General features: G+C 57.3%; 2 protein-coding genes across 2 annotated transcripts; one reads left to right on the plus strand and one right to left on the minus strand.

The window, feature by feature from the left end:
• The first annotated feature begins 9,544 nt into the window (after positions 1–9,544).
• Positions 9,545–21,009, plus strand: TSPEAR (thrombospondin type laminin G domain and EAR repeats). Its single transcript, XM_017826252.1, has 12 exons — positions 9,545–9,638; positions 12,037–12,257; positions 12,418–12,656; positions 12,782–12,872; positions 13,254–13,410; positions 13,798–13,929; positions 15,354–15,586; positions 17,614–17,800; positions 19,353–19,582; positions 19,661–19,848; positions 20,424–20,525; positions 20,775–21,009. Exons 1-12 carry the CDS (start codon positions 9,545–9,547, stop codon positions 20,926–20,928), a joined length of 2,028 nt encoding a protein of 675 aa, XP_017681741.1. The 3' UTR covers positions 20,929–21,009.
• A 1,603-nt stretch (positions 21,010–22,612) lies between these two features.
• On the minus strand, positions 22,613–23,980 carry LRRC3 (leucine rich repeat containing 3). The gene has a single exon (XM_017826254.1). It carries the CDS (start codon positions 23,978–23,980, stop codon positions 23,114–23,116), a length of 867 nt encoding a protein of 288 aa, XP_017681743.1. The 3' UTR covers positions 22,613–23,113.
• Positions 23,981–24,371: the final 391 nt, after the last annotated feature.

Raw genomic sequence — 24,371 nt, forward strand, 5'->3', positions numbered from 1 at the left:
CCCTTCTCACCCAAACCAGTCTAAAATTCTGTGAAAGGATTAAAGGTGGCAGCGTGGTTGGCATGCTAGATTCCCTGTTTTATTTGCAGGAAAGAAAGAAACCTTTATTTTTCTACAGTAAACTGAATCCTTGCATGCAGCACAAGGGTTCAGCTCACACAGTGGAGGTGTGTGGGCTCCTGCTGTGACCAGCCGAGAGGGTCTCACAGTACAGGCACCTTATTGTAGGCAGGGAACACCTGAAAGTTCAAGCTTGTGAAGCTGCCCTGTGGCTCCCAGGATAGACTTCCCTGAAAGGCTTAATCCTCTCCCTTCCTGAAGGAACACGCATATTGGCAGCATGTGCAGTGCTGGCCAGTAGCAACGTTTTTCTGAGCAGTTGCCTTTTTTTGGCCTGAAACACTTACTATAAAACACATTCACTGGGGAGTGTCAGAGCTCTACAGGTGTTACGCATGCAGGTAAAGTATTAAAGATTTTAAAGAATCTCGTTCTCTGGATTATATTTGCTTTAAGGTTTTATATAAAAAAAAACCAAAAAACCAAAACCAAAAAACAACAGAAAACAAACCAACCCCCTTCAACAAAGCTGTAAAAATGCAAGCAACGTCCTCTTTAAAGCCTTTGTATATACACACACATCCACACACACATGCTGTTGTTTTTCCTTGGCAGAGGGGCTGTGTCAGAACACACACAGTGGGTTGTGAGACATCCATTAACTGGGTTGGTGTGCCTGTGTGCAGGCGGGTGGCTCTTTGAAAGTGTGAGAGGCGTTGGAACCACATGAAACGGCTGCAGCTTGGGGGCAGAGCCAGCCCCGGGCTCCCTGCCAGCATTTTTTTTGCCTTTCTGGAGCGATATCATGAATGGAAGGTGGTGAGCTGCCTTGGGATGGGTGAAATAGGGAAGCTCTGCTTCTCAGGAGGGTTCCCTGCTGTCCTCCCAAAGTTGTGTCTTGGTGAGGATGCTCTGTGTGTTTTGCCCCTGTGAGAATGGAAAGAAAAAGCAGCACAGACCTGAAATGTCCGTACCCAGTGCCAGCTGGTGTTGCTTACACTGGGATTGTCTTGGATGTGGGATTGGTGCAGCTTTTAGCTCTAGAAAGGGGCTGGAAGCAGCAGCTTCCCCTGCCCCAGGGGGCTGTGTGTGCTGACTGAGCCAGGGCAGTGGCAGGGATGGAGGTATGAGCATTGGGGGTTCCCACACTACCCTGACGAGAAGTGACACTGGTCACATGCCCTATGTGGCTTCTCTCTCAAATTTCCCTTGGAGGAAGAAGAAAATCATAGAATCACTGCCTTTCAGCTAGTTCAGGGGCTGGAGGAGTGTGAGGAAAGGGATGCTGAGGGTCTTGCTGCCAGCTGGAGGCATAGTTGGGGGTCTCAGAGGGAGGAAAAGGTGAAGGAATCTGGAGAATTCCTCTAGCATCTGAGGGCCTGAGCTTCCAGCCCCAGCGAGGGTTCCTGGTGTCCCCTCTCCTGCAGCCAGGTCCCATCTGATGTCACAGGCACCAAAGTGCTGTGCCAGGCTCTGTGGTGCTGCAGGGATGAAACCCAGCACTGAGGAGGGAATCGCTCAAGCCAGTTAACATTTGGTGGTCCTGCTCGGTGCTCTCGTGGTCCCCTGGGAGCATGGGATGGCTGGGAGGTTTGTGCCTTTCCCAAGACTCCAGCACTGGTGATCTTCCTGTCCATCCCAGCCTGCTGGATCCTGGTCATGCCTCGGCTGCCAGCCCCTCTTCCAGCCTCAGGACAACCAGCCAGGTGGCTTTTGAAGGTGGCTTGCACCCCTCGAGATGGGACTGGGTAGCAGTTGCGATGATGGGACTCGTTAGTATATAATTGATGGTGGTGACACGGGCTGTGGGTTATTACAGGGGAACAGCCGGTGTGAGCAGTGTGTGCATGAGCTCTCAGGAGCAATTTGGGAGCGGGTCTGTCTGGTCATGTCCCTGAAGGGCGTGGAGGGAGATGAGCCAAGTCCTGGCCTGAGTCCCCTTCCTCCATGCATGGGGCATCTTGACCGGGGGATGAGACCGTGGCTCTGTCCCAGCTCTGACAGGGGCCATACAGGGGTTGGCTGGGAAGGGGGGTTCCCTGGGACAGGGCTGAGGAGTGAAGGCAAATGCCCCCACTGGGGCCACCCCTTTGGTGGGTGTGGGGTTGGGTTCAAAGTGGCAAAGATGCAGGATACAACATGCAGGGGGTGGGAGGCACCCACACGCTTGGGTGCAGGGCCTAGCACAGGGAGGCTCTCCACCCATGGCCAGGATGGGAGTTTGTCCCTAAAACAGTTTTCCCCACGCCAAAACAATTTGGTAAATTGAACCCAGTTGGGGTGGCATGGGGATGTTGGGTGAATCGGGGTTTCTTTGCTGAATCTGCCTGGGATGGGCTCACACAGACTCCTCTCCTGCTGTGGTGCTTCACCAGGATCCCTGTCTTCTTCTGCCAGTCAGAAGAATATCCCTTGGAGATCCGATAAGATCTGATCCCGGTCAGGTCCCTCCAGGCTTGGTCAGCAGGTCAGGTGCTGGGGGATCTCACCCTGTGGAACAGGCATGTTTAAGAGATGCCTCCATCTCCAAGCTGATTGTGAACTGCAGAGCTTGTCCCCAGGGATGTCTCGCTTCCCTTGCCATTCATCCTTCTGGGAGCTAGGAAGTGGTGAAACATGTAGTGGACCAGATCAGGGGGATTTGCTGTGATGCAATGTTGGAAGCCTCTGCGGTTCCTTCCTTGAAGTCTCTGGACTTGCTGCGAGGGTGGCTCAGGAGGGGCCTCGCTGAGCTGGAGCTCAGCTTTGCTCACTGATTCTTGCAATGGAGGAGGATGCCAGATGGGCAGGGTGGAGGGCAGGTGTTTTCAAACCCACTTTCCCTGGAGAGGCAATTAGAAGCTGAGTTTTGTCCTTCACCAGATCCTGCTTTGACACAGGAACCTAGGCATGGCCTTAGTGGGAGGGCATGGGTTCAAGAACTGTAGTGACCTCTGAGGGCTCTATATGAAACTTGGCTTTATGAAAACATTGGTATTGTTGGAGAAGCCTCTTGTCCAGACTGTCTCCATCCAGCCTCACTTTTAGCATTTGATGCTTTCAGCATCTGTCCCTTGAACACCCAGTCAGTGACGAGGGGGCACCTGATTTATTTTACCAATTCATTACAATCCCCGTCCAACAAGGCTCATAGGTTGAATTCCCTCTCATATGTTAAATACTTTCTTCTCTGCCCAGAGAAGCTTTGGCTGCCCCATCCCTGGAAGTGTCCAAGGCCATACTGGATGGGGCTTGGAGCAACCTGGTCTAGGGGAAGGTGTCCCTGCCCATGGCAGGGGGGGTGGAATGAGATGAGCTTTAAGTTCCCTTCCAACCCAAACCATTCTGTGATTCTTCTGTAGATACTCCTGTTCCTCCTGTGAGACCCACGGAGAGTGACAAGGGTGATCTCCTTCCCTACCACTTCGAGCCTGGGCTGAGCTTGCCCCTTCCCCACCACAGCCATTGTACTTTGGCTGGTTACAGGAAGCTGGATGTCACCACAGAATGATTTAGGTTGGAAAAGACCTCCAAGATCATGGAGTCCAACCATTAACCCAGCACTGCCGTGTCCCAGTGTCTGAGAATCTTGAGAATGCCCAACAGTGCTGGGGAGCAGGGCAGGAGCTGCAGTGCATGGGGTAACCACTCTGAGGATGCTGCCTCTGTTTCTGTGCTAGTGGAGACCAGGCTCCAAGGACTGGATGGGAGGCACCTCGGCACGGGAACCACATCCCCACCGGCATCTGCACAGCTCCGAGCACAGGGGCCCGTGGTGCTGCATATGGAGTGACTGGGCAGCAGCATTGCACTGGAAGAACTGCCCTGAAGAAAGTCTTGGAAAACAATAGCAATTGTTCTGTGCCTTTGTTCCCTTCCGTCCCCGGATGTCGGAGGAGATGGAGCTGCGCTCGGCTGCCGGCGGGTGGGCAGAGCGAGCGTGGCTGCCTGTGCTCCCGCCGGGGACCCGGGGAGCCCTCCGAGCCCGCCGCCCGCTCTGCCGCCCGCCGCCGCCCGGTCCCGCCAGCGCCTCCAGAGCCCGAATCATCGCTCGGGTAATAATTAAAGCTTGACACTGTCGTATAAGCGAGCGACAAAACTGGCTGTGATTCTCTGTGTCAGGGGGCAGGAGGTTTCCTTACGGCTGCAGAGCAAAATGATGCTAAAGCTGCTGTTCTTCACCGCAGGGACCTCGGCCTGCCCATGGTCCGGGCAAGAGGGAGGACCTGGCCCCAGATTTGCTGCCAGCACTGGGAAGAGGCTTGTGATGCCCACACCATTCCCTAATGCCCCAGGCAGTCTGAGATGGACTTCTGGGAGAGAAGGTGCTGACTGGTCCCTAAACAGGGAGCCATGGGATCACTTTGGTCCAAGCAGCGCCATGCTTCCCATTTTCTATCCCTGCTGGTCCTCAATGGGCCCAAGCATGTAGGGGCAAATCCCTGGGTTTCCCTGCTGTGGCTCTTTGTGCCGCTTACCACCATCTGCCTGTTGTGAGTGCCTGCTCACTGCCACTGACCAAAGGGCTACAAGCAAACGTGGAGAAGGGTTTCCCCCAGCACTGCCAAGGGAGATTCCTCTCCCCCTGCCAGAGCCAGCCCCTGGGGTTCAGGCGTTACCCCAAGGCAGCCTGCAGAGAGAGATCACAGATCACAGAATCACAGAATGGTTTGTGTTGGAAGGGACATTAAAGTTCATCTCGTTACAACGCCCTGCCATGGGCAGAGACACCTTCCACTAGATCGGGTTGCTCCAAGTCCTATCCAGCTTGGCTTTGAGCACCTCCAGGGATGGGGAGTCCACAATATCTCTTGACAACACTTAGCACAGGGCACTTGTCATGGGGTTTGCTTGGCACAGCTGACAGTTCCCCATGCAGGGCCCTCAGGTGTGTGTGTTCAGCCTGATGAGCTGCTGCTCCTGATGCAGGAAGGCTCAAATGTTTCCAAACTCTACCTGCTTTGCACAATCCCACGACCTTGGGACAAGAGCTGCTGCTGAAGGAGCACAGAGCACAGGCAGTAAACATGAAACAGGAGTGCTGCCTCCTTCCCCTTGGCCTCCAGAACGCTGTTTGTTCCCTTTGCGGAGAGATCTCAGCTGACCTCAAAGCCAAGCAGAGCTTTCCCATTGCAGGTGGAATAGGGAGTGCAGGTCACACCAAGTGACATGTGAGTCCCTCTCCTGCTCTTTTGCCTCCATGTAGACTGGGGACCTATAAAAAATAACCATTTCTATAGTTGGTGTGCTCATGGTTTCCTGGGTTGGATGCCCTCCATCTATGGGGAGCTGCCTTACTGAAAAGTGGTGAGTCTGGGTGTCCTGTGGCTGCAGGGAGGTGACTTGGCCTCTTCAACAGGTTTGGGCACACTGAGGGAAGGTGGCAAAAATTAGAACAACCATGTCACCGAGGAACAGGCAGTAGTGAAGAGCTGTTGATCACACGCAGGAGGCGAGGGGGGATGCAGCTGCAGGGTGCTGCACAGCCCTATCCGGAACAGCTCCGGTGCAGAAGCACGGTCACAAAGCCTGTCTTTTCCCTTGTACTGGCGAAAGTTAAGTGTCTGCTTTTTGGAGCCCTTTCAGAGCCCGCCAGCTCAGCTGCCATGTGTCCTCCAAATGCAGGACAGGACTCTCAGCTTGCTTCTGGCTGCCTGGGCAGGGACATGGGCTGCAACCCGCTGCCTGCTGCCATGGCAAAGCCAGGGAGCCCTGCCAGGGGCTCCCAACTCCTTCATTCCCTGGGGCTGGCAGTGGATGTGTGGACGCAGAGGGCTCTGGGATGTGAGCGATGCTGGTGGCTCACCGCTGCCCGGCAGGGATTGCTCCCAAAGGCAGCTCCGTGCTGGGAAGCTGGCAGCAGGACTTGCTGTGTTGGGGTGGCTTTGTGCTTTTTTTTGGTGGTTTTCCTAAAAACGGTGCCTTTTGCAATCCTCCCAGTGCTTCACAAAACTTTTCCTGGCAGAACCTCTCGAAAACTTCTGGGAATTCAGCTTTTGAAAGGCATTGGGGTCAAAGACATTTACACTTCTGTACAACGCTGACAGGTTTCCTGGTGCGAATATTTCTTGCCGGAACTCCACTTTATGCTGGTGGGTTGGACTCAGGGAGCTGAAGTTGCTCCAGGAAACAAAGGGAAAAATTTCAGCCTGGGAGAAAGGGCAGAGGTGATGAGGGAGGAACCTTGGAAACGGCTGAGGATGGAGACCTCATCCTGCCATCCTGGGTAAGCTGTTCCATTTGTTCAGCCCAAACTGTGATATGCGGAACTGCGATCTGGGATGTCACTCTGGGAACAGTTCCCCCCATCCCCTTCATAACTGATCCCAAAGGGCTGATCCCCACCCTGCTGCTCAGGTGAGACTGGCTCCGTGTGCTCATTGCTGACCTCCAGCTCCATCCCCATGGGTGTGTGTGTGGCAGGCTCCACTGGCCCTGCCAGTGCGGGCAGGAGGGCAGACACAGGTTGGGGACAGCACAGGATGGGTATTTGTCAGTAGGTTACTTATGGGGTCCCTCAAAGCTTTGCCCTGTAAGCACACTGTGTTTCAGAGAGAAATACTTGATGGTCTTAGAGGTCTTTTCCAACTTAAAGGATTCTCTGATTTCCTACAGATGTCAGGAATAAAGACTGAAATGAATAAGGCATGAGGCCCTGAAACATGACTTTGTGTCTGCAAATAATAAGGAATGAGTTACAGCCTTGGAAGAGCAGGAATGCTCCCCGTGTGCAGGGTCCAGCCTGTCCCTGGCGTCGAGGAGGTGCCCTCCTTGCACTGTCCCCTGCGTGAAAGCTCTGCTTGGAACAGATTGCCTACAGATGGGTTTCTCAACCTTTCCTAACACAGGGATGGCCAAACCTTTTTGGTGAAAATCCAAGGACCATTTTGTTCGGAGCCGCCACATGGTTTTATTTACACCCCATGCGAATTAGGCAAACGACTCACTGTTTGTCTCTTTTATTTCATCCCCTCGTGCTGGCTTCTGCACATAGGAATGTGTGCCTGGGTGCTTAAGGAACTATTCTGCAGACCACTTCCTACTGTCCTTGGGACACAGAGCAGGTCCTGGACCTAACGTGACAGCAGGCAGCAATGTGTCCCTGTCCTTACTTCACACAACAGCTCGGTTCCCCTAGCAGGGAGGAAAGTGCTGGGCACTGCCTGAGCCTCTCCACCATCATCTGCCATGCCAGCATCCCCAGCCCAAGGATGGGAAAAGCCCTTGAGGACCATCAACATCCCTGTCCTCACCAGGAGGCTGTTCATTAATGTGGCTGAAGAGCAGACTGAGCCCACCATGTCCTCCGTGGTCATCGATGGGGGCTTTGGTTCCCCCACCTCCTGCCTGAAAGTCCACAGATCTCCCTGCTTCTGGAGGGGACAGCCAGGGCTGTGTCCTTGGCTCTGGAGACGTTCCCACCAAATGTTTTTTTGGACAAGAAAGCACTCAAAGGTGCCTGCATCCTCTTTGGAAAAACAGTCACCCTGGAATCTCTGGCAGGACTTTGCCTCCCTCCCTGGACCCTTGCAGAGCCTTGGCAGGAGTCTTCCCCAAATCCATCCTCTGCTCGGGGCGGTGCTGCCAGCTCCCAAAGCCACGCTTAACTTGACACATGTGTGCGGCCCTGGGAGATGTGGTGGCTCTGATTCTCATTTGTGCCAACCTGACGGGGGCTTCCCCTCCAACATACCCAGCTCTCTGCCAGACAGGCCCGGGATGCCTGTCCCCATCTTCCCACGGCTTGGGGTCCCAGTGGGGTGGCTGCTGCCGGTCCTGATCCTGGCAGCTGTCCCCAAAGCTGTGGGGAGCATCAGGAAGGGCTGAGCCTGTCAGGGAAGGTGGGATGGTTTGTGCCTCCTGCATCCCTTGTGGTCACCTCCAGCAGCTCACATTCAGGACCCCCAGCTGCCATTCAGGACCCCTGGCTGCCACTCAGGGCCCCCAGCTGCCATTCAGGACCCCCAGCTGCCACTCAGGACCCTCAGCTGCCACTCAGGACCCCCAGCTGCCATTCAGGACCCTCAGCTGCAGTGCGGGACACCCAGGTTTGGTTGTGGCTGTGCCACTGAACACCATGGCCAGCATGAGGATGAGGGTGGTGGGGAGCCAGTGGTGCGTCACCTCTGCAGCTCTCTCTGCAGCGAGGTTAAGCTCTGCTTAAACTCTGATCCTGGTAGAGCCCTAATTTGGGGGATGCCCAAAGGGAGGCTTTTTGGAGAGAAAGAGCTCCATGCAGCCCTTTTTGGGCGACTGGACAAGCACACAGCCACTCTCCAGGCTCTGAGCCAGAGGCACCGACATTCTGGAGTCCTGGGGTTTGGTACAGCTTCTCTCAGGATTTGGGATCGAGGTGCAGGGTGCTGCATGCCACCATGGGGTGCACCCCTTGGGCTGCACCCTCGCAGCCCCAGCACAGCAGGTTTTGGGGTGTGGGCAGAACACGGCCATGGGTCCAGCTCCGCCTGATCCTCGCTGACGAAACCCCCAGTTTGCGACACAGTTTTTGGCGTTGGGTCCTGGCCATCCGCTTTCTATTCCAGCACTCGCCTTGCAGGAAGGCTTTGGGGACGGGGGGGTGGGAGCCTGTTTCAATTGTTTGGGGAATGGAAGTGACTTGTTCTGCGGCTGGAGGAGCCCAGCAGAGCTCGCTGCGTGCAGGGAGTTTTTCCACTGCTGTTGCTCCCATTGGAACAGCGGAACCTTGAGGGCTTCCCAACTGGTGGCGTTCTGGCGGCAGGGCCGGTTCTGGTGGCTGGCCCGTGGGATGGAGCCTTGCCTGAGGCACAGGCTGTGCATCACTTACAGGCTGTGCACCACTACATCAGGACCGTTTTGGGGGGAAATATGCATTTTGTGGGGTCTGGCTTATTTTTGGGCACGGTGGAGTGGTCTGGAGGAGTCAGAGGGTCTCTCATCCAGTACAGGCTGGGATTGTGCTGCCAGAAAAACAAGGCATTTAGGGGCAGGAGGTTCGCACCTCGGTGTCTCCAGGCAGGGGTGAATCTCCCACCTACTCCCATGTGAGCCCGGAAAAATGAATCACCAAAAATGAAGGGAAGCAAAGAAAGAAAGCAAAAAATAATGATTAAAAAATCCCTCCCCAAAGCCGCCTTCCAGAGGGTTGGGCAAAAGATAAAAGCTCTCGGAGGAGCCGGGACTCCTCCTCTCCCACCGCCGACCTCTCATTTAAATGTCTGTGCGGAGGCTGCAGCCGGCACTGCCTCGGCAGCCGCCCCAAGGGACCCCCGCCAGCCCCCGCCCGCCATCCCAGCCCTGCCCCCGGGGGTGATGCCCACGCAAGGCAACGGCAGAGCCGAGGCTTAGAAGCCTGAGGTGACAAATCCCCAAGGAGGACGGATCGGTACTGGGGTGCTCCGGGGAGTCCCACCACGGAGCATGCGAGAGCCCCCGGGGAGCTGAGCCGAGCAGCGCCTGCCGGGGCAGGAAGGAGTGGACAGCAGGGGTGTCCCGGTGGATGGACCCCCTGAGACCAGCCCCCCCGATGTCGGCTCCACTGCTGCTCTGGGTCATCCTCCTCCGCTGGGCCAGCGGTGGGGGCTTCATCCGAGGGGGCAGGACGTGGCAGCACTGCACAGGTAGGAGCGAAGGGCAGGGGGTGGGTGGGCTGCACACCGAGAGGGGGGTGTCAAGACAGGTGTTAGCCCTGCTGGGAAACGTGCTCCCATGGATGGGGTGTTCCCCGCACTGACACGGCAGACCCCTGAAGATGTGCTCTGTTTTGGGGGGCATGCCTCAGGTGGGTCAGCCTCTCACTGGCAGCCCAGCCCCAGGATTCCAGCGCCCAGGAGCCTGTTATGCCTCAGGTGCTGCAGCTTCCAGCACTCTGCCAGCACCCATGGACAGCGGGTAGTGGGATCATTCCTGCATCTGCAGCCCCCACCAGCAACCCTCTCGGAGCTGTGGAGAGACCTGTGTGCCTGTCCCTACGGCACAAGCATTGTCCCAAGGTCTGCTGGCCCTGGGGACAACATGAGAGGGGAAGGGCTGGAAAGAGGAGAAGTGAGCCATGAAGTCCCCTTGGAAAGTCCCTCCTGCCCAGACTCTCCTGCGCTCTGACAGGCACAATCTGCACCCTCTGGGAGTAAATGTCTCTGTCCCACTGCCCCCAGCCAAGGAGCTGGCAGCTCCAATGGTATTTCCAAGAGGAGCCTGAGCTGAAGGGGATCCCCATGCCCTGGCTCTGCCATCCCATCCCCATCCCTGTGCTGTGTAGGCAGTGAAACCTGAGCTCAGTTTTTGGGGCTGCTTGGGCCCAGGCTCTGTATGTTTGGGGTTTGTCCCAGTTTGATGGTGCCTGTATTTGCATTTTATTACAGCACAGATGATGTGAGAAGGACAACTGGGAGAGATTGGAGAGTTTCTGCCCACTGCCTCTTTCCTGAGGTGCTCGAGTCTCTCTGGGAATGTCCCTGCCAGGGATGTCAAGGCTGAGGACCCCAGGACAAGGTGCCCTGGCACCACATGCGCTGCCCAAGCTGGGCTGGAGCACCCCAGCTGCTCTCCCAGCCTTAGCAGTGCCAGACATGGGAGACAGACAGGGATGCACATCTTTGGGTTTAGAGATTTGGGTTTGGTTTTAGGACTTGGTCCCTTCCTGGCCCGCAGCCTCCAGCCCCACCTGAGCTGTGTCCCGGCTCATCCCCACCACCCCAGGGGCAGTTGAGGACTCCTAAACCCCCCTGCAAATCCAAGCCTGAATTCAGCTTGTACTTTTTGCTGGGGAAAATGGAAACTGGCCATTCCAAGAGTGGTGCGTTTCTGAAATAAGCCGTTCGAGTTAAACCTCCCCCAACGAGGCTTTGCTTTGGGAGCAGCTTAAACCAGTGGTGGGGCAAGCAGGGGACATGAAGAGTTGCCAGGCTGGGAAAGATCTCACTGATCTCTCTGCTCTGGGCTGAATGAAGCAATATGAGCAGATTCCTCTTTGCTCTGCCCACCTGGAATTGGGCTGGCCAGGGGTGCCAGGAGGAAGCGCTTCCCTTCTCCAGCTGTTTTGGATTCAGATACATGGCCCAGCCTTGCTCCCATCTCCCTCCCTCCCAGCTCTCCCGCTGTGCCCCAGCAGCCGGGATTTATTAGTACAAATTGGAGCTAAAAGCTGAGTCTCAGTGGGGTTGGGATGAAATCAGGGGTATTTTAGTGTAGCCAAGTGCTGCTTCATCCCCTGGGCATCAACGCTCTTCTTTGCAGATGATGCAGGTCTGCCAGGGAAGCATTCAAAAGTAAAAACAGGAGGGTGCCAAGGCCAGGAAGGTCGGAGAAGCCCCCACAGCAGGTACAGCCCCTCCTGCGGCTGCCGGCTCGGGGCTTGCTGAGACATCAGACTGACTGACGGTCACCCTGGCACTGCTCTGTGGGGTGGCACTTTGTGGTGCCCATGCACGGTGTGTTCTCACCGGGGTGATGCCCCGGGGTTGGGCACGTTGTTTTCTTTTCTGGGGAGAGATTAATTATTTGTAATGAGTGGTTTTGGTGCCTGCTGGGGGAGTACGTGTGCGTGTGTGCAATTAGGGCTGGGTTGGGACAGCCTGAACTGGGACTGAGGGGTAGAGCTCTCCCCATGCCCCATAAGCAAGCCCACAGTGTTGGATCCCTGCCTGCTCTCCTGGTTCTGGCTGCAGTTGCTGGTGCCGGTGTATCCCGAGGAAGCTGGGGCTGCCTGGCTGGCAAGTCCCAGCTCCATTGACAGCATTCAGGGCTGCATTAGTGGGATGGCTCTGCACACCCGGTGTTCCTGCTGTGGGGATGGAGACGCCAGCCTCGGTCTCTGGAGGGCAAATGTTCCCTCTGGCCCCAAAGCAGGGGCTCGGGGTGGACCCCAGGCAAGGGCCAGCAGGCTACTGGGGCACACTGAGCCATCCTGCTCAGGTGCCATGGGGCACCCCAGCCAGCACAGTGGGGGCCCCATCCCACAGTGGGACAGGGTGGCATGGCTTTCACCGCTGTGACATGCTCCGCTGTCCCTTGGCACAGACCTGCGCCCGTTGGACATCCTCTCGGAGGTGGTGCCGGCCGGAGCGCTGGCCCGCGGCATGCGGGTGTTCCAGGTGCAGGGGCTGCGCGGCTTCCAGCTCGCCGCCTCGCGGCCCCGCGCCCTGGGCTTCCCCGCCTCCCGGCTCTTCATCCACTGCGACCGCTTCCCCGAGGAGTTCTCCATCATCGTCACGCTGAGGGTGCTCGGCGTCCCCGCCAAGGTGAGCGCGGCCGGGCGGGCACAGCGCGGGCACAGGGTGGGCACAGCGCGGGCACAGCGCGGGCACAGGGCGGGCACAGGGCGGGCACAGGGCGGGCACAGCGCAGCCCCGCAGCCCGCTGCAGGCAGGCAGGCAGGCGTGAGCCCGTGCCCTCCCGCAGAGGAACGAGTACATCTTCACGCTGATGGCGGAGGAGAGCCCCGGCGTGCTGGTGGGGCTGCGCTACGCCCCCGACAAGCTCCACTTCCTCTTCTGGAGCCAGGAGCGCGCCGGCGGCTGGCAGACCCGCGTCACCTTCCCCAACGTCTCCCTCTCCGACGGCCAGTGGCACACGCTCGTCCTGGCTGTCTCCGGCCAGTCCTTCTCCCTGACGGTGGACTGCAGCATCCCCAAGGATGTGTAGGTTGGGGGCAGCGGCGGGGGGTTCAGAAGGGTGGGCGGGGTGGTGTTCCTCCACCAGCATCTCCCAGGGCCATCAGTAGATGCCATGAAATTGTCCCTGCCTTTTCTCTGCCCATCCTCAGCGTGGTGGAGACGCCGTTTCCAGCCTCGCTGTCGGTGAGGAGAGCCAGCTTCTACCTGGGCAACAGGCGGAGAAGGAAAGGCGTGTTCACGGTAGGTGACCCATGGTGTGGGGTGCCCACGGGTGCCCGGGGGTGCTCGTGGCTGGCCGTGGGGTGACCCACAGCCCCCTCTCAGCCCCCTAGAGTGGCAGGGCAGGAAGCAGAGGTAGCTGTGGGTCCTTGTGGAGGCAGTGAAAGGCAGCTGCAGCTCTGAGCCCCATGTCAATGCTCCCCTCACACCAGCTGTTAGATTGCATGAGCTGGGCATATGGGATTTGATAAATGTGTGTGAATCCCATGGAGACTTCTGCATCCTAGGAGGGAGGGCAATGAGCAGGAGTCGGGCAGAAAATCCTAGGCATGAATCACCTGCAGTTCCCATTCTGTGGTCTTGCTGGACTTGCTCTCCATCCCGCTGCTCCCACTTTCCCAGGGCTTGCTGAGACAGCTTGTCCTGCTGCCAGGAGCCGATGCCACCCCTCGGATATGCACCACCATGAACTTCAAAGTAGCAACGCTCTCTGTCCCCACTGTCCTCCAGGATGTCCCCATGAAGCCAGCGAGCAACGAGGTGCTCAAATACCCCTACGGTCAGTGCCCCCCAGTGCCTCTGTCGGCCACCCCTGCCTCTGTGAGGAAAGGCCTTTGTGTGTGACAAAACATGGAGCAGGAGCAGGGGGGAAGAAGGTGTCACCAGCACCCTCTGTTTCTCACGGTGTGGGATGGGATCCCTGTCCACAACTCCCCTGGAGAGACAGGGTGCTCCTGCCCGGATCCCTTAGCAGCACTGGGCTCATGTCACTGGCCCCACACAGGCTTTTGCCAGTCTGTGTCTTCCCAGGTTGGTGCTGGGTTGCCATTTCCCCCATTCCCTGGTGCCCATTATCAGGATGAGACCAGGACATCCAACCCTCCTACCTCTCTGTTCCTCCACTGTGTGTGCTAAGAGGCTCCTGCCTCACTCATCTCGTGGCCAGAGACTGACACGAAGGTGACCCTGGGGTCCCGTCCACGCTGCACCAAGCAGGAGAAGACGCAGTTCTGGTTCAACACCTCCCGACGAGGGCTGTACCTCTGCAACGGCAGCACCTGGGTCTCCATGCTGGAAGGTACTGCTGGGGAGGCACTGGCACTCTTTGGGAGGGAGGGAGGGAGGCTCTTGCAGCAGAGCAGGAGCTGACATTTGCCCTTGAGACAACTTTGGGATGGGAATCAGCAGCAGAGTGAGGGGGCCTGCCCCTTGCCCCTCCCCTGCTCGGCCAGGCTTTGCTTTGTTCTCAGTGCCCACACCAGCACTTCCAGAACTGCTCTTGATTCAAGTGCCTCTGTGGTCCATCCACCTTCTTCTTATCCATCTCTCCTGGGGCTTCTCAGGGCAGGATGAGCTCCTGGTCTGTCCAAGCAGGACAGCTCACCCCATGTAGAGCCATGTTCAGGGGGTTGTGCTCCCTGCCATGGGTTCCCAAAGGTTGTGGTGCTCCTGGTGCTGAAGCACTTGTGGGGTGGACAAGGAGGAGCAGAGAGACTCATCAGCTGCCAGAAATACTGGGGCAGCATTGGGAGGGTGGCAGAGGCAGGTCCCCGTATTGTCCTGGCTCTGTTGGGACACTTCGTGAGGAAAACAGTGGGAGCACCAAGCTGAAAAAAACAACCAGAGCCCGGGTGGATGGATGTTATTCAATAATGACATGGATTTCACCCACTGGCACTCTCCCACGCACTCTAGGCGGTTTTCCCAGGATCCCTGGAGAGGACATGGAATATGGGATATGCCATCAGCCAAACCGTGCTTCCCTTCACTCCTCTTCCAGCATTTTTCTTCTGCTGATATCCACTGGGTGGGTTTGGGTGAGCCATTTGCTCCCCACAGGAACTGGCAGTCGCTGGATCCCCTATCCTTCCCTGCCTCTGGAAGTCATCAGTACAGATTGGCACCATGTCCCAGGAGACCTCGTGCTGGGATCTTACTGACCTGTGCCCCTTGGTGCCACCGACACTGGCCCTTCTCCAGTGCCCAGCCATTTGCCTTTGGGGCAACTCTGGAGGTTTCTGCTCCTATTTCTGGTGTTAATTCTGTCTAAGTCTTCTCTAACCTCTCCCAGAGCTCATGCTGACTCCAGCCAGAGCCAGCAACTGGGCAGGGTTGCTGCAGGTGAGTGTGGGCTAACCTGGCTGCTCTCAGCAGCCCAGTGGACTGTAGGTCTCTTCCTCTCCTCCTTGGTCTTTTGAGGATAAATATATCAGAGTGATCAAAACCCATGGCATGGGGTTCTTCCCTGCTCCCAGAGGAGACAGCCCTGCCCTCCACTGGGGAACAGGCAGGGATGGATGGGGCTGGATGTGCTGCCCATCAGGGTGGAGTCAATCCTTTTACCACCCCCTTGGTTTGGCCCTTCACCTCCAGTGACACCAGGACCTTCCCTTCCCCCATAAAGCCCCACACAGCAGCAATTGCCACAAAGCTGGCATGAGGCCTCTCTCCAGCCAAAATTATCTGATTTTAACCTCACCCCTCTTCTTTGTGGTCTCCCAGTCAAGCACAGGCTGGACTATGTGGAGGAATACCAGAACCTGGTGACCAACTCGGAGACGATGGGGATTGAGGTCTTCACCATCCCAAAGGTGGGACTGTTTGCAGCCACAGCCAACCGGGTCACCCCGCCGGGGTCGGCCATCTACAAATGGACCGATGGGAAGTTTGTGCCCTACCAGAACATCCGCACCTACCAAGCTCAGTCCTGGAAGTATTTCACCATTGGGAAGAAGGTGAGTCTGCCTGGAAGGTGCCTCCATGTTTCAGTACATTAAAGTGCAGTTGCCCGACAGTGGCTTCTCTGAAGCCCAGAATCTTGGGCATAGTTTAGGGAGTGAATCTTTCTCTCTTTGGTGGAGTCACACTGATACACATATTCAGCTGACCAAGGTCTCTCCAGGGACTGCCGGCTCATCTGTGGGCTGCCTGCTGTGTTTTACTCTTTTGCTGAGGCACAGCTGCATCCACCCAAGCCATTTCCAGCACCTGATCCTGGCAGAGTAGGTAACTGCATCTCAGAGATCTACCTGTGGTCTTAGAGAGCCATCAGAGCCTGCAGCTCCCTCCCAAGACCCACTGATTTCAACCTCCTGCATTTTTAAGCTCTCATGCTTTTAAATAATTCTGGGACTTCAGAGTCACCTCTCCTCCCCTGGGCAGTCTGCCATGGGACCTGTGAAGAGTATCTGCCTGGTTCCTTTCCCTGGGAAGCTTATCACTTTTGGAGGAGCCCTGGGCAAGGCACCTGCTGAGAGCCAGCTCTGTGCAGGGCTCCTGGGGAGCTGAGATCATTTCCCCTCTGGCATGACCCATTCTGGCTTTGTCACCAGGGTGGCTGCAGGGCTCCTCTGCTGCCAACCACATGCTCCAGGGTACAGAGGGATGGGTACCTCCAGGCTTGGTGTTACCAACAGCCCCGCTGGTTGGATACAAACAGGCCATGTCCTCTGTTGGTGGAAGGAGAACATGATGGTGGGGTCCTGCAGAAAACCCAGTCAGGCCCTGAAAGTGCAGCTGTGTTGCAGTGCTGGCTTTGGGCTGGGAACATGCCTGGCATCCCCAACACTGCTCTCCATCACTCCACTGCACCCTCACAGGCAGCAGATGGGAACTCCCTAGAGTTCTCAAGGTGGTTCCCACCAGCAGATAAACCCAATGCTCAGCACACTTCTGCCCAGAGACGATGGCCAGGGAGGTGTTACACCAGCAGCAGTACAGGTCTGCGCAGTAGCCCAGGTTCCCTGCACACGTTGCAGTTGGGATGCACCTCTGTGGGTGTCAGCACCTTGTTACTGCACCAGGACCTGCTGGTGCTCCGCCAGGATGAGGTGAGGAGCCCTGAGGGCAGCGTGGGCACTCTGTTGGCCCCTGTCAGTGGAGGCCAAGGGATTGCAGACTCCTGAGTTGTGGGGATGGATCCAGGTGTCTCTCTTCCTACTGAAGCTGTTTCTAGAGATGCCCCAAAGGGACTCCCTCGACTGGGGCTCTCAGAGAGAGCAGTGCTGGGGATGCATCTTCCCTGAGGGAACGGGGGGACCCAGCACAACCCTGTCACTGGGGGTGGCTGCTCCTTGGCTGGTGCTAGCAAAGTCCTGCAGGAGGCAGGAGACCTCCCCACTGACTGTTTCCTCCCTGTGGGCTGTGGCCCTGTGCCTCTTTGTGGCCTAAGCTGGGGCAAAACCTCTGCCACTTCATCTGAAAGACACTGGAATGGTGGAGACAGCATGACAGAGGTTGGATGTGCTCCCCACCTTGCGCTTGGCTACCTCTGCTGCACAGCTGTCCCTGACATTTGCCCAGGGGTTTCTTGGTCTGGAAAATGTTTTGTCTCAGGGAATTGTTATCATTATTGTCATTGTTATCATATCTGCGATTTTTCTTCTGAGCCACCTTCTTTACAGGAAGGTTTGGTAGCCTGAACCTCCCTCCCTCCCCAGTCCATTTCATATCCATGCTCCCCATTCCCGAGGCTGGTGAGGCGCAAGCAGACACAGCTCAGCTCTCCCTCCCCTTGTCTAAGAGGCTGTGACTGAGAGTCGTGTCCCTGCCATGCACAAACACCCCCACAGGCCACTGGGTCCCTGTCCCCACTTTGAGTGCACTGTGCTGCTTGGGGACTGCTTAGGGACCCCAGCCTGGGCCACCTTGTTCTACAATAGCCACCTCATCCCTGGTCCCCCATCCCACCTCCCCACGCCCATTCTTGCCCATCCTCCTCTGAGAGGAGAAAATCAAGCTGTCCTGGCTTGTTCCTTTTCAGATCTTCCTAGCAGTGGCGAATTTTGAGCAGAATGAGAGGGGTCAGGAGTTCTCTGTAATATACAAGTGGAGCCGCAGGAAAGCGAAATTCATCACGTACCAGCGGATCACCACGCACAGCGCCAGGGACTGGGAGGCCTTTGTCATTGAGGGAGAGGCTTTCCTCGCTGTGGTCAACCACAGAGAAGGTACCCAGCCCTCATATTCCCTACAGGCCCTGGGGTGACATCTGGGACCATGACAAGTGCCCCGCCACAGGTACCTGCTCAGAGCATCCTCCGGTTGCTGTGGAAACCCCGCGGCTCCCTGTGCATCCTCTGCTGGAGCAGAGTGCAGGGCAAAGCCAGGGAGATGTGCACGCAGCTGGGAGCGTGGTGTCCTTCAGGAAGCCCGAAGCCATGCAGACCCTCCCATTATAGGGGAGAAGAGTGTTTGGGGAAGTGGCTGATGCAGTCCCCCTCTGGGTTTCTGGCAGCAGAAGACAAGGACAAGAGTGGGGACAGTGTCTGTGCTGAATCTCTCTGCTTCTTTTCATTTTTATCCCCAGTGCTACGTAACCTGGTAGCACCCCAGGCTGAGCCTTTTGCACATGGGAAACTGAGGGAACCTGAGTGAGAGCCTGCTGACATCCCTCCCTCCCTCCCCAGGCACCCTGCAGACATGATCCAGCCTTGTTCCCCTTCCCAGGCCCTGGGAGTAGTTCTGTGCTGGGACATGCACTCCTCAGCATGGAGGGATGAATGGGTCGATAGCACAGCCCTGGCTCTCCAGGATGCTCCCAGCTGGGTTCAAAACACTCAGCTAATGGGCTCTCTCCCTGCCATCAGGGCTGGCTCCAGGGAAATCAGCTCCTCTGGCACCAGGCTCGGAGCTGGTGGCAGGTTCCTTGGGCACCTGTGAGCTGGGCTGGAAACTCCACGTGTCACCTGTTGGACCCCACCATGGCCAGTTTGGATGAGACCTATTCCCATGGCATTGTGGTCCCTCCAGCAGACATGCACGCAGGGGTTAAGACCATCATGGCTAAGCCAACCTGGGGATGTTTCCCTTGGAGGCAGCGAAGAGCTGCCACTTATCCATGTGGCCATTCCTACACACTCTCCCTGCAGCCTTTCCTGCCCAAGTCCCTTCTGCTGCAATGAGGATTTAAAGCCAGCTGGGTCCCACACAGGTGTGAGGTCGAGATGCTCGAGCAGAGCCCAGGAGCTGGATGGAGCACATGCTCTGGTGCTGGGGGGCAGCCCACGATGCTGGGAGCTGAGGGACATGGCTGGGACTGGCCCCACCACACAGAGCCACCCCGTGGGACAGCCAGCAGAACTTGGCTGCCCTGGGACGCTGGCACGGTGCCTCTGGGCTACTGCTGCTGTGGGGACATGGCACCCACCTGTCCCTCCTCTGCCAGGGCTGCCACAAAGCTGCCACCGTACGCTCAGGACAAGCTGCTGGTGTGTGCCATGGGATGGAGGCTCTAGGTAGGGATAGAGGCTCTAGGTATAGGTGGAGCCTCTAGACAGGAATGGAAGCTCTGGTTAGGGATGGAGGTTCTAGGAAGGGGTTGAGGCTCTAGACGGGAATGGAGACACGAGATAGGGGTGGAGGCTGTAGAATCTCTTCAGCTACTTCTTGGGCAACAACAGGTGACATGCTGGCAAAAATTCACGTGGCTGAACCTGTTTCTTAGACAAGCCAGGTATCCCTTTCCCTCATGGTGCATGTCTGTCCATCTGTCTTCCCCAGGGAACAACCACAATATAGATAGTGTGATATACAGGTGGAACCCCAGGACAGGGTTGTTTGAAACTAACCAGACCATTCCTACCTCTGGAGCCTACGACTGGGAATTTTTCACCATCGGACCGTATTCCTTCTTGGCTGTAGCTAACACATTCAATGGCACATCCACTAAGATCTACTCACACATCTACATCTGGCTCAGTGGTTCTTTCCAGCTCTTCCAGTCTATCCTGGTAAGGCTTGCCTATTGCTCCTCAGTCCCCCTCTGGGTTTAGGTGAGCCAGCTTGTCTCATGGTCTCCCTCCCCACAGACATTTGGTGCTGCCGACTGGGAGGTTTTTCATATTGGGGACAGAGTCTTCCTGGCTGTTGCCAACAGCCACAGCTATGACAGTGGGATGCCAGCGCCCTCCAACTTCTATGCCATCAACTCCTCCATCTATGAGCTGAACATCACCGCTCAGATGTTTGTTAAATTCCAGGACCTTCTCACCTACAGGTACCTTTACTAGCAGTCAGGGTGCTCCTCAGGCCATGTCCTTCCCCTGAGCAGCCCAGAGGTGTCATAGAGTCATAGAATGGTTTGGGGTGGAAGGGACCTTAAAGATCATCTCATTCCAACCTCCTTGCCCTGGGCAGGAACACCTTCCACTAGATCCAGTTGCTCCAAGCTCTGTCCAATTTGTCCTTGGACCCTTGCAGGGATGGGGCAGCCACAGCTTCCCTGGGCAACCTGTGCCACAGCCTCTCCTCTTTCAGTTTAAAACTGCACTCGCTTGTCTCCAGGAGCGTTCCTGCAGGTTTTCACACTGCCAGGGACTGAGACTGGTGGAGAGGGTGATGGGTGACAGCTCCTTGGCACCAAATCCCAGTGGGAGCTGGGAGAAGGCCCTGGATTTGGGAACGAGGCTGGATTTCTTTCGGGAGCAACCTGGGAAGAGCAGGGTTTTCTGTGTGTCATCAGGGTGGCAGAGATTGGAGTGGGGTGGGCTCAGCCCCATGGACACACAGCCCCTTCTTCAGCTGGCCACACAGGGGCCCCCTCACCTGCCCCTCTGCTTTCTTCATGCCCAGTGCCCTGGACTGGGAGTTCTTCTCGGTGGGAGACGACTCTTTTCTGGTGGTAGCAAACTCCTTCGATGGCTTCACCTTCTCCGTTAACAGTATTATCTACAGGTACTGCGGAGGGCAGGGTTGGGGAGCTTGGGCGTTGTTCCCAGCAGGAACGACCCTGCATGGGTGTAACCTGGTGCGTCTGCCCAGGGAGGATGGATAGGACTGCTCCCTGCTTTCAGGCAGGAATGAGGAGCCCCAGTGAAGGACATCCCACGCTGAAACAGGGTGGAAGTGGGAGATGCCAGCCCCAGGGCTCGGCTTTCCTGCCCCTCCCAGGTGTCCTGGGAGCTAACTGCCCTTCCCGTGCAGGTGGCAAGGCTACGAAGGCTTCGTGGCAGCCCATCACCTCCCCACCGTCGGCTGCAGGGACTGGGAGGTGTTCCACACCGCTGAGGGCTCCTACCTGCTCTACTCCAGCGCCAAGGAGCCGCTTTCCAAGGTGCTCAAGCTGAAAACCACCTGAGGTGGCTGAGACATGCTCAGCTCATCGCCAGGACGGGGGCGAGCTGGGCATCCAGGTGAAGATGGACCGCAGAGCCCAGGAACGGCTGCAGCGTCAGCCGGGCAGTGGCTGGCTGTGCACTCTGCAGGAAGGGGAGGAGGAGGAGGAGGAGGAGGAGGAGGAGGGAGCTCCAGGGCTCCCTGCAGCCTTGTCTGGGGGCTGGCAAAGGGGCTGAGGCCCTGCTTTGGTGCTGTTTCTCCTGGGAAAGCTCTCCCACCATGCTTCAGAGCCATGTCCTACACAAGGTTCCTGGCACCCAGGTGCTTCCCAGGGCTCACTGGGACCTGACACTTGGCAGTCTCCAGCCAGGAGGGACCCAGAGGTGCCAGTGGCTGTGGCCAGAGGTTGCACAAAGCCAGGGAAGGAAGAGACTGAGCAGAGCATGAGCTGGCAGGGTGGGTGCATGGCAGAGGGGAGTAAACATGTGAGAAACTGCGGAAAAAGGTTGGTCCAGGCTTGGCTTTGGCTGCCCAGTGCCTGGTGCTGCGATGCTGCTGAGGACCATCTGGTTTGACATTGCAGCCACTCTTGGTGTCACCTTTGGTGGCATCACCACCCCTAGACACTGCTGCGGGTGCCTTCCCCCCCTGCCGCTCTGCTGTGGCTGGTTTGGGTTGTCCTTGACATGTGACGTGTGTGTTGTACAAGCCCGTCAGTGTGTACAAGGACCAGTGCTTGTCCTTGCACACCTTTGCCTGGGGTTAGCGACTCCTGAGAAAACCTGCTATGCATTTGGACAAATCCAACTACCACGGGCATGGGAAAGATCCAAAACTGCGCCAGGTGAAACTGTGGCCTCTTTTCTTTTCCTTGCCTTTGCTTGGGGACTCTTTTGCTTAACCAGAGCTCTAATAAACTGTGTGCACCCAGCCTTCATCCCATGTGAGTACCCAAACTGCTCTGCCCATGGCAGAGGCATCCCTTCACCCAACAAGTCACCCCCGGATGAGGCGGAGCCGTGTCCATGTCCATGAGGATGAGGTGGCCCTGAGCACAGCAGTGTGCTGGGGTGAGGGTGCCCCTCTGTTCCCCCCCACCCAGGACCCTCTGCCTCACCTGACTGTCCCAGAGCATCACTCAGTCTTCCCCAGGCCCAGGTTTCCTGCTGGAGCTGGGCCACCCACCCTGGAGCTGGGGAGCCCTCAGGATGTGCCAACCCTGCAAGAAGGACTGAGGAGTCACAGCTTGAGCTGCCCCAGGGTACAGACCTGGGAGAGGCTCTGCATCCCTTCCTCCTCCCCCTGTTCATTGCAGCTGCACCTGGCTCTGCCAGGAAGGACCATTTCTCGCTTGTGAAATGAGGGAAAATTTGATTTGCTTCCATCACGCCAAGCCACCAGCGGCAACTCAAATTCAGCTCTGAGAAAGGGAAAGATGAGGCAAGATGTACGAGATGCATTTGGGCAGCTGGTCCCTGCTTGAGCCAGGCTGGGCTGAGGGTGGAAGGGATGGCACCTAATGGAAGTCACGCTGGTACATTGGATTTAGGCTGGTCTGCTTTGGGAGAGATTGAAATAGGACAAGATCAAACCCCCCGAGCACCACCCTCTGCCCCAGACACCCAGCTCTCAGCGTAGCACAAACCCTGAGGCTTTTCCTGTGTGTGGGGCTTTATTGAGGAGCCAAAGGTTTGGGAGATCCCCCCACCCCAGGTTGCTGGAGGCAGGCAGAGGCTGCTGAGATGCCACGCGGAGCGTTGGGGATGACGTCCTGCTTTCCACAGGGCTTGGAGCCAGGATGGGGTGACCCTACTGCAGTGACCCTCGGCACCCCAGTGACCTCCTGGCCCCACAAACCCCCACCCCCATCTCTTCCCACCAGGTGCTTGACCTGTGCAAACTACGAGCGTGTGGCTGGGGCTGCATTCCCTGCGAGCCCAGCTCTGGCAGGGAAAAAGGGTCTGGCTGGGTGTATTCACCCCCAGGAACATGGTCTGTGTGGACAGGTCTGCGTGAGGTGTCCCCAGCATCCCTCCCCGTGTCCTTTGCTCACGCTCAGTCCAGTGTTGCTGGGGAGGGGCGGTCGGTGGCACTTGTGTGCAGGATTGGAGCAAGCACTGGGGGAATCCCACCAAGAAGCTTTGAAGCCCACAAGTTGGCCGCTGGCTCCCTGCAAAGAAGCTGTGAGCTGGCACCCCAACCCCGCACTACAAGGCAGTGCTGGTGGTCTCTGCGTGGTCCTGGGTGCTCGGCAGTGACCTCAGGTAATCCACGTGCTTGCAGGCGTCCTCCTGGTTGTGCCGGACGTAGCAGATCACGTAGACGATGACCATGGCGAACCAGCCGAACATGGTGATGAACATGGCCACGTCTGTGGTCCTCTGGCGCACGCTGCAGAAGTTGACGCCGGCATCCAGGACCTGGAGCAGCGGCTTGCCCACGTATTCCTCCCGTGGGGCCGTGTGGCAGGTGATGTCCTGGACAGAGTCAGGATCCAGTCGTGCCTCCCACAGCACCTCCTGCAAGGCGCACTCGCAGTGCCAGGGGTTGTTGGCCAGCCGGAGCTTGGCATTGAGTGCCAGCAAGGCCTCCTTGGGAATGCTGCGGATGCGGTTGCTGGAGAGGTCAAGGGTCCGCAGCCCTGCTGCCACCCCTTTGAAAGCCGCCCTGTCGATCTTCTCAATGGCGTTCCTGGAGAGATCGAGTTCCTCCAGGTGGGAGAGGTGCCTGAAGGCATTGCTGGGGATCCTGGTGATGCTGTTGGCATCCAGCTTGAGGAACACCGCGTCTCTGGGGATGTCCTTGGGGATCTCCTCCAGGTGGCGGGAGCTGCAGAGGACGGCCTTTGCCCCTGCCCGCTCCGTGCACTGGCAGCTGGGGGGGCAGGAGCTGCCCCAGGGGACGCAGAGCAGAAGGCAGAAGAAAGCCTGGGCCACACTGGCGGCCGGTGTGGTGGTGGTGAAGGTCATCTTGCAGCCGGGCAGCTCAGCGTGGCTGCCGGCAACTCCCCGGGGGCGGCAGCAGCTCCTGGGCAGCAGGGCGGCCCCTCGGCGCTCCTGCAAAGCCTCTCCCATCGCTGGAGGGAAGCGGTGGGTGGAGGGGATATGACACGGCATTATTTCCTGGAACATTGTGTATGGCTCATGTGTGATGTGCCCTGGCAAAGGGGTGGGAGGCTGGGCTCAGGAGCTTGGAAAACAAGGGTGGAGTGACACTGGCTACCATCTTGTCCAGAACAGCTTAATTTGGCCTAAGTTTAATTATACACAGAGATGCAGAGAATGAAACCCCTGCCCCCATCTCTGCAGAGACCACCCAGGTAGACAAAGGGTGCTGCAGGAAGGAGGTGTGGAGGCAGGTCCAGCCTGGGAGCCTCTGCCCCATCCTGCTGCCAGTTTCCAGGAGCAATGTGATGCAGAAGCAGCAGTAAATTCCTATCTTACCAACACTGAGTGTTTAAAAAAA

Source organism: Lepidothrix coronata, unplaced genomic scaffold (genome assembly GCF_001604755.1).
Source record: "Lepidothrix coronata isolate B3197 unplaced genomic scaffold, Lepidothrix_coronata-1.0 Scaffold125, whole genome shotgun sequence".
Classification (NCBI taxonomy): domain Eukaryota; kingdom Metazoa; phylum Chordata; class Aves; order Passeriformes; family Pipridae; genus Lepidothrix; species Lepidothrix coronata.

Excerpts from the sequence above, each read along its gene's own strand:
- TSPEAR (XM_017826252.1), top strand. The coding sequence starts at position 9,545 with ATGTCGGCTCCACTGCTGCTCTGGGTCATCCTCCTCCGCTGGGCCAGC. Across the intron at positions 13,411-13,797 it reads GGTGCTCAAATACCCCTACG|AGACTGACACGAAGGTGACC; the intron begins GTCAGTGCCCCC and ends TCTCGTGGCCAG. Across the intron at positions 15,587-17,613 it reads ATTTCACCATTGGGAAGAAG|ATCTTCCTAGCAGTGGCGAA; the intron begins GTGAGTCTGCCT and ends GTTCCTTTTCAG.
- LRRC3 (XM_017826254.1), bottom strand. The coding sequence starts at position 23,980 with ATGGGAGAGGCTTTGCAGGAGCGCCGAGGGGCCGCCCTGCTGCCCAGG.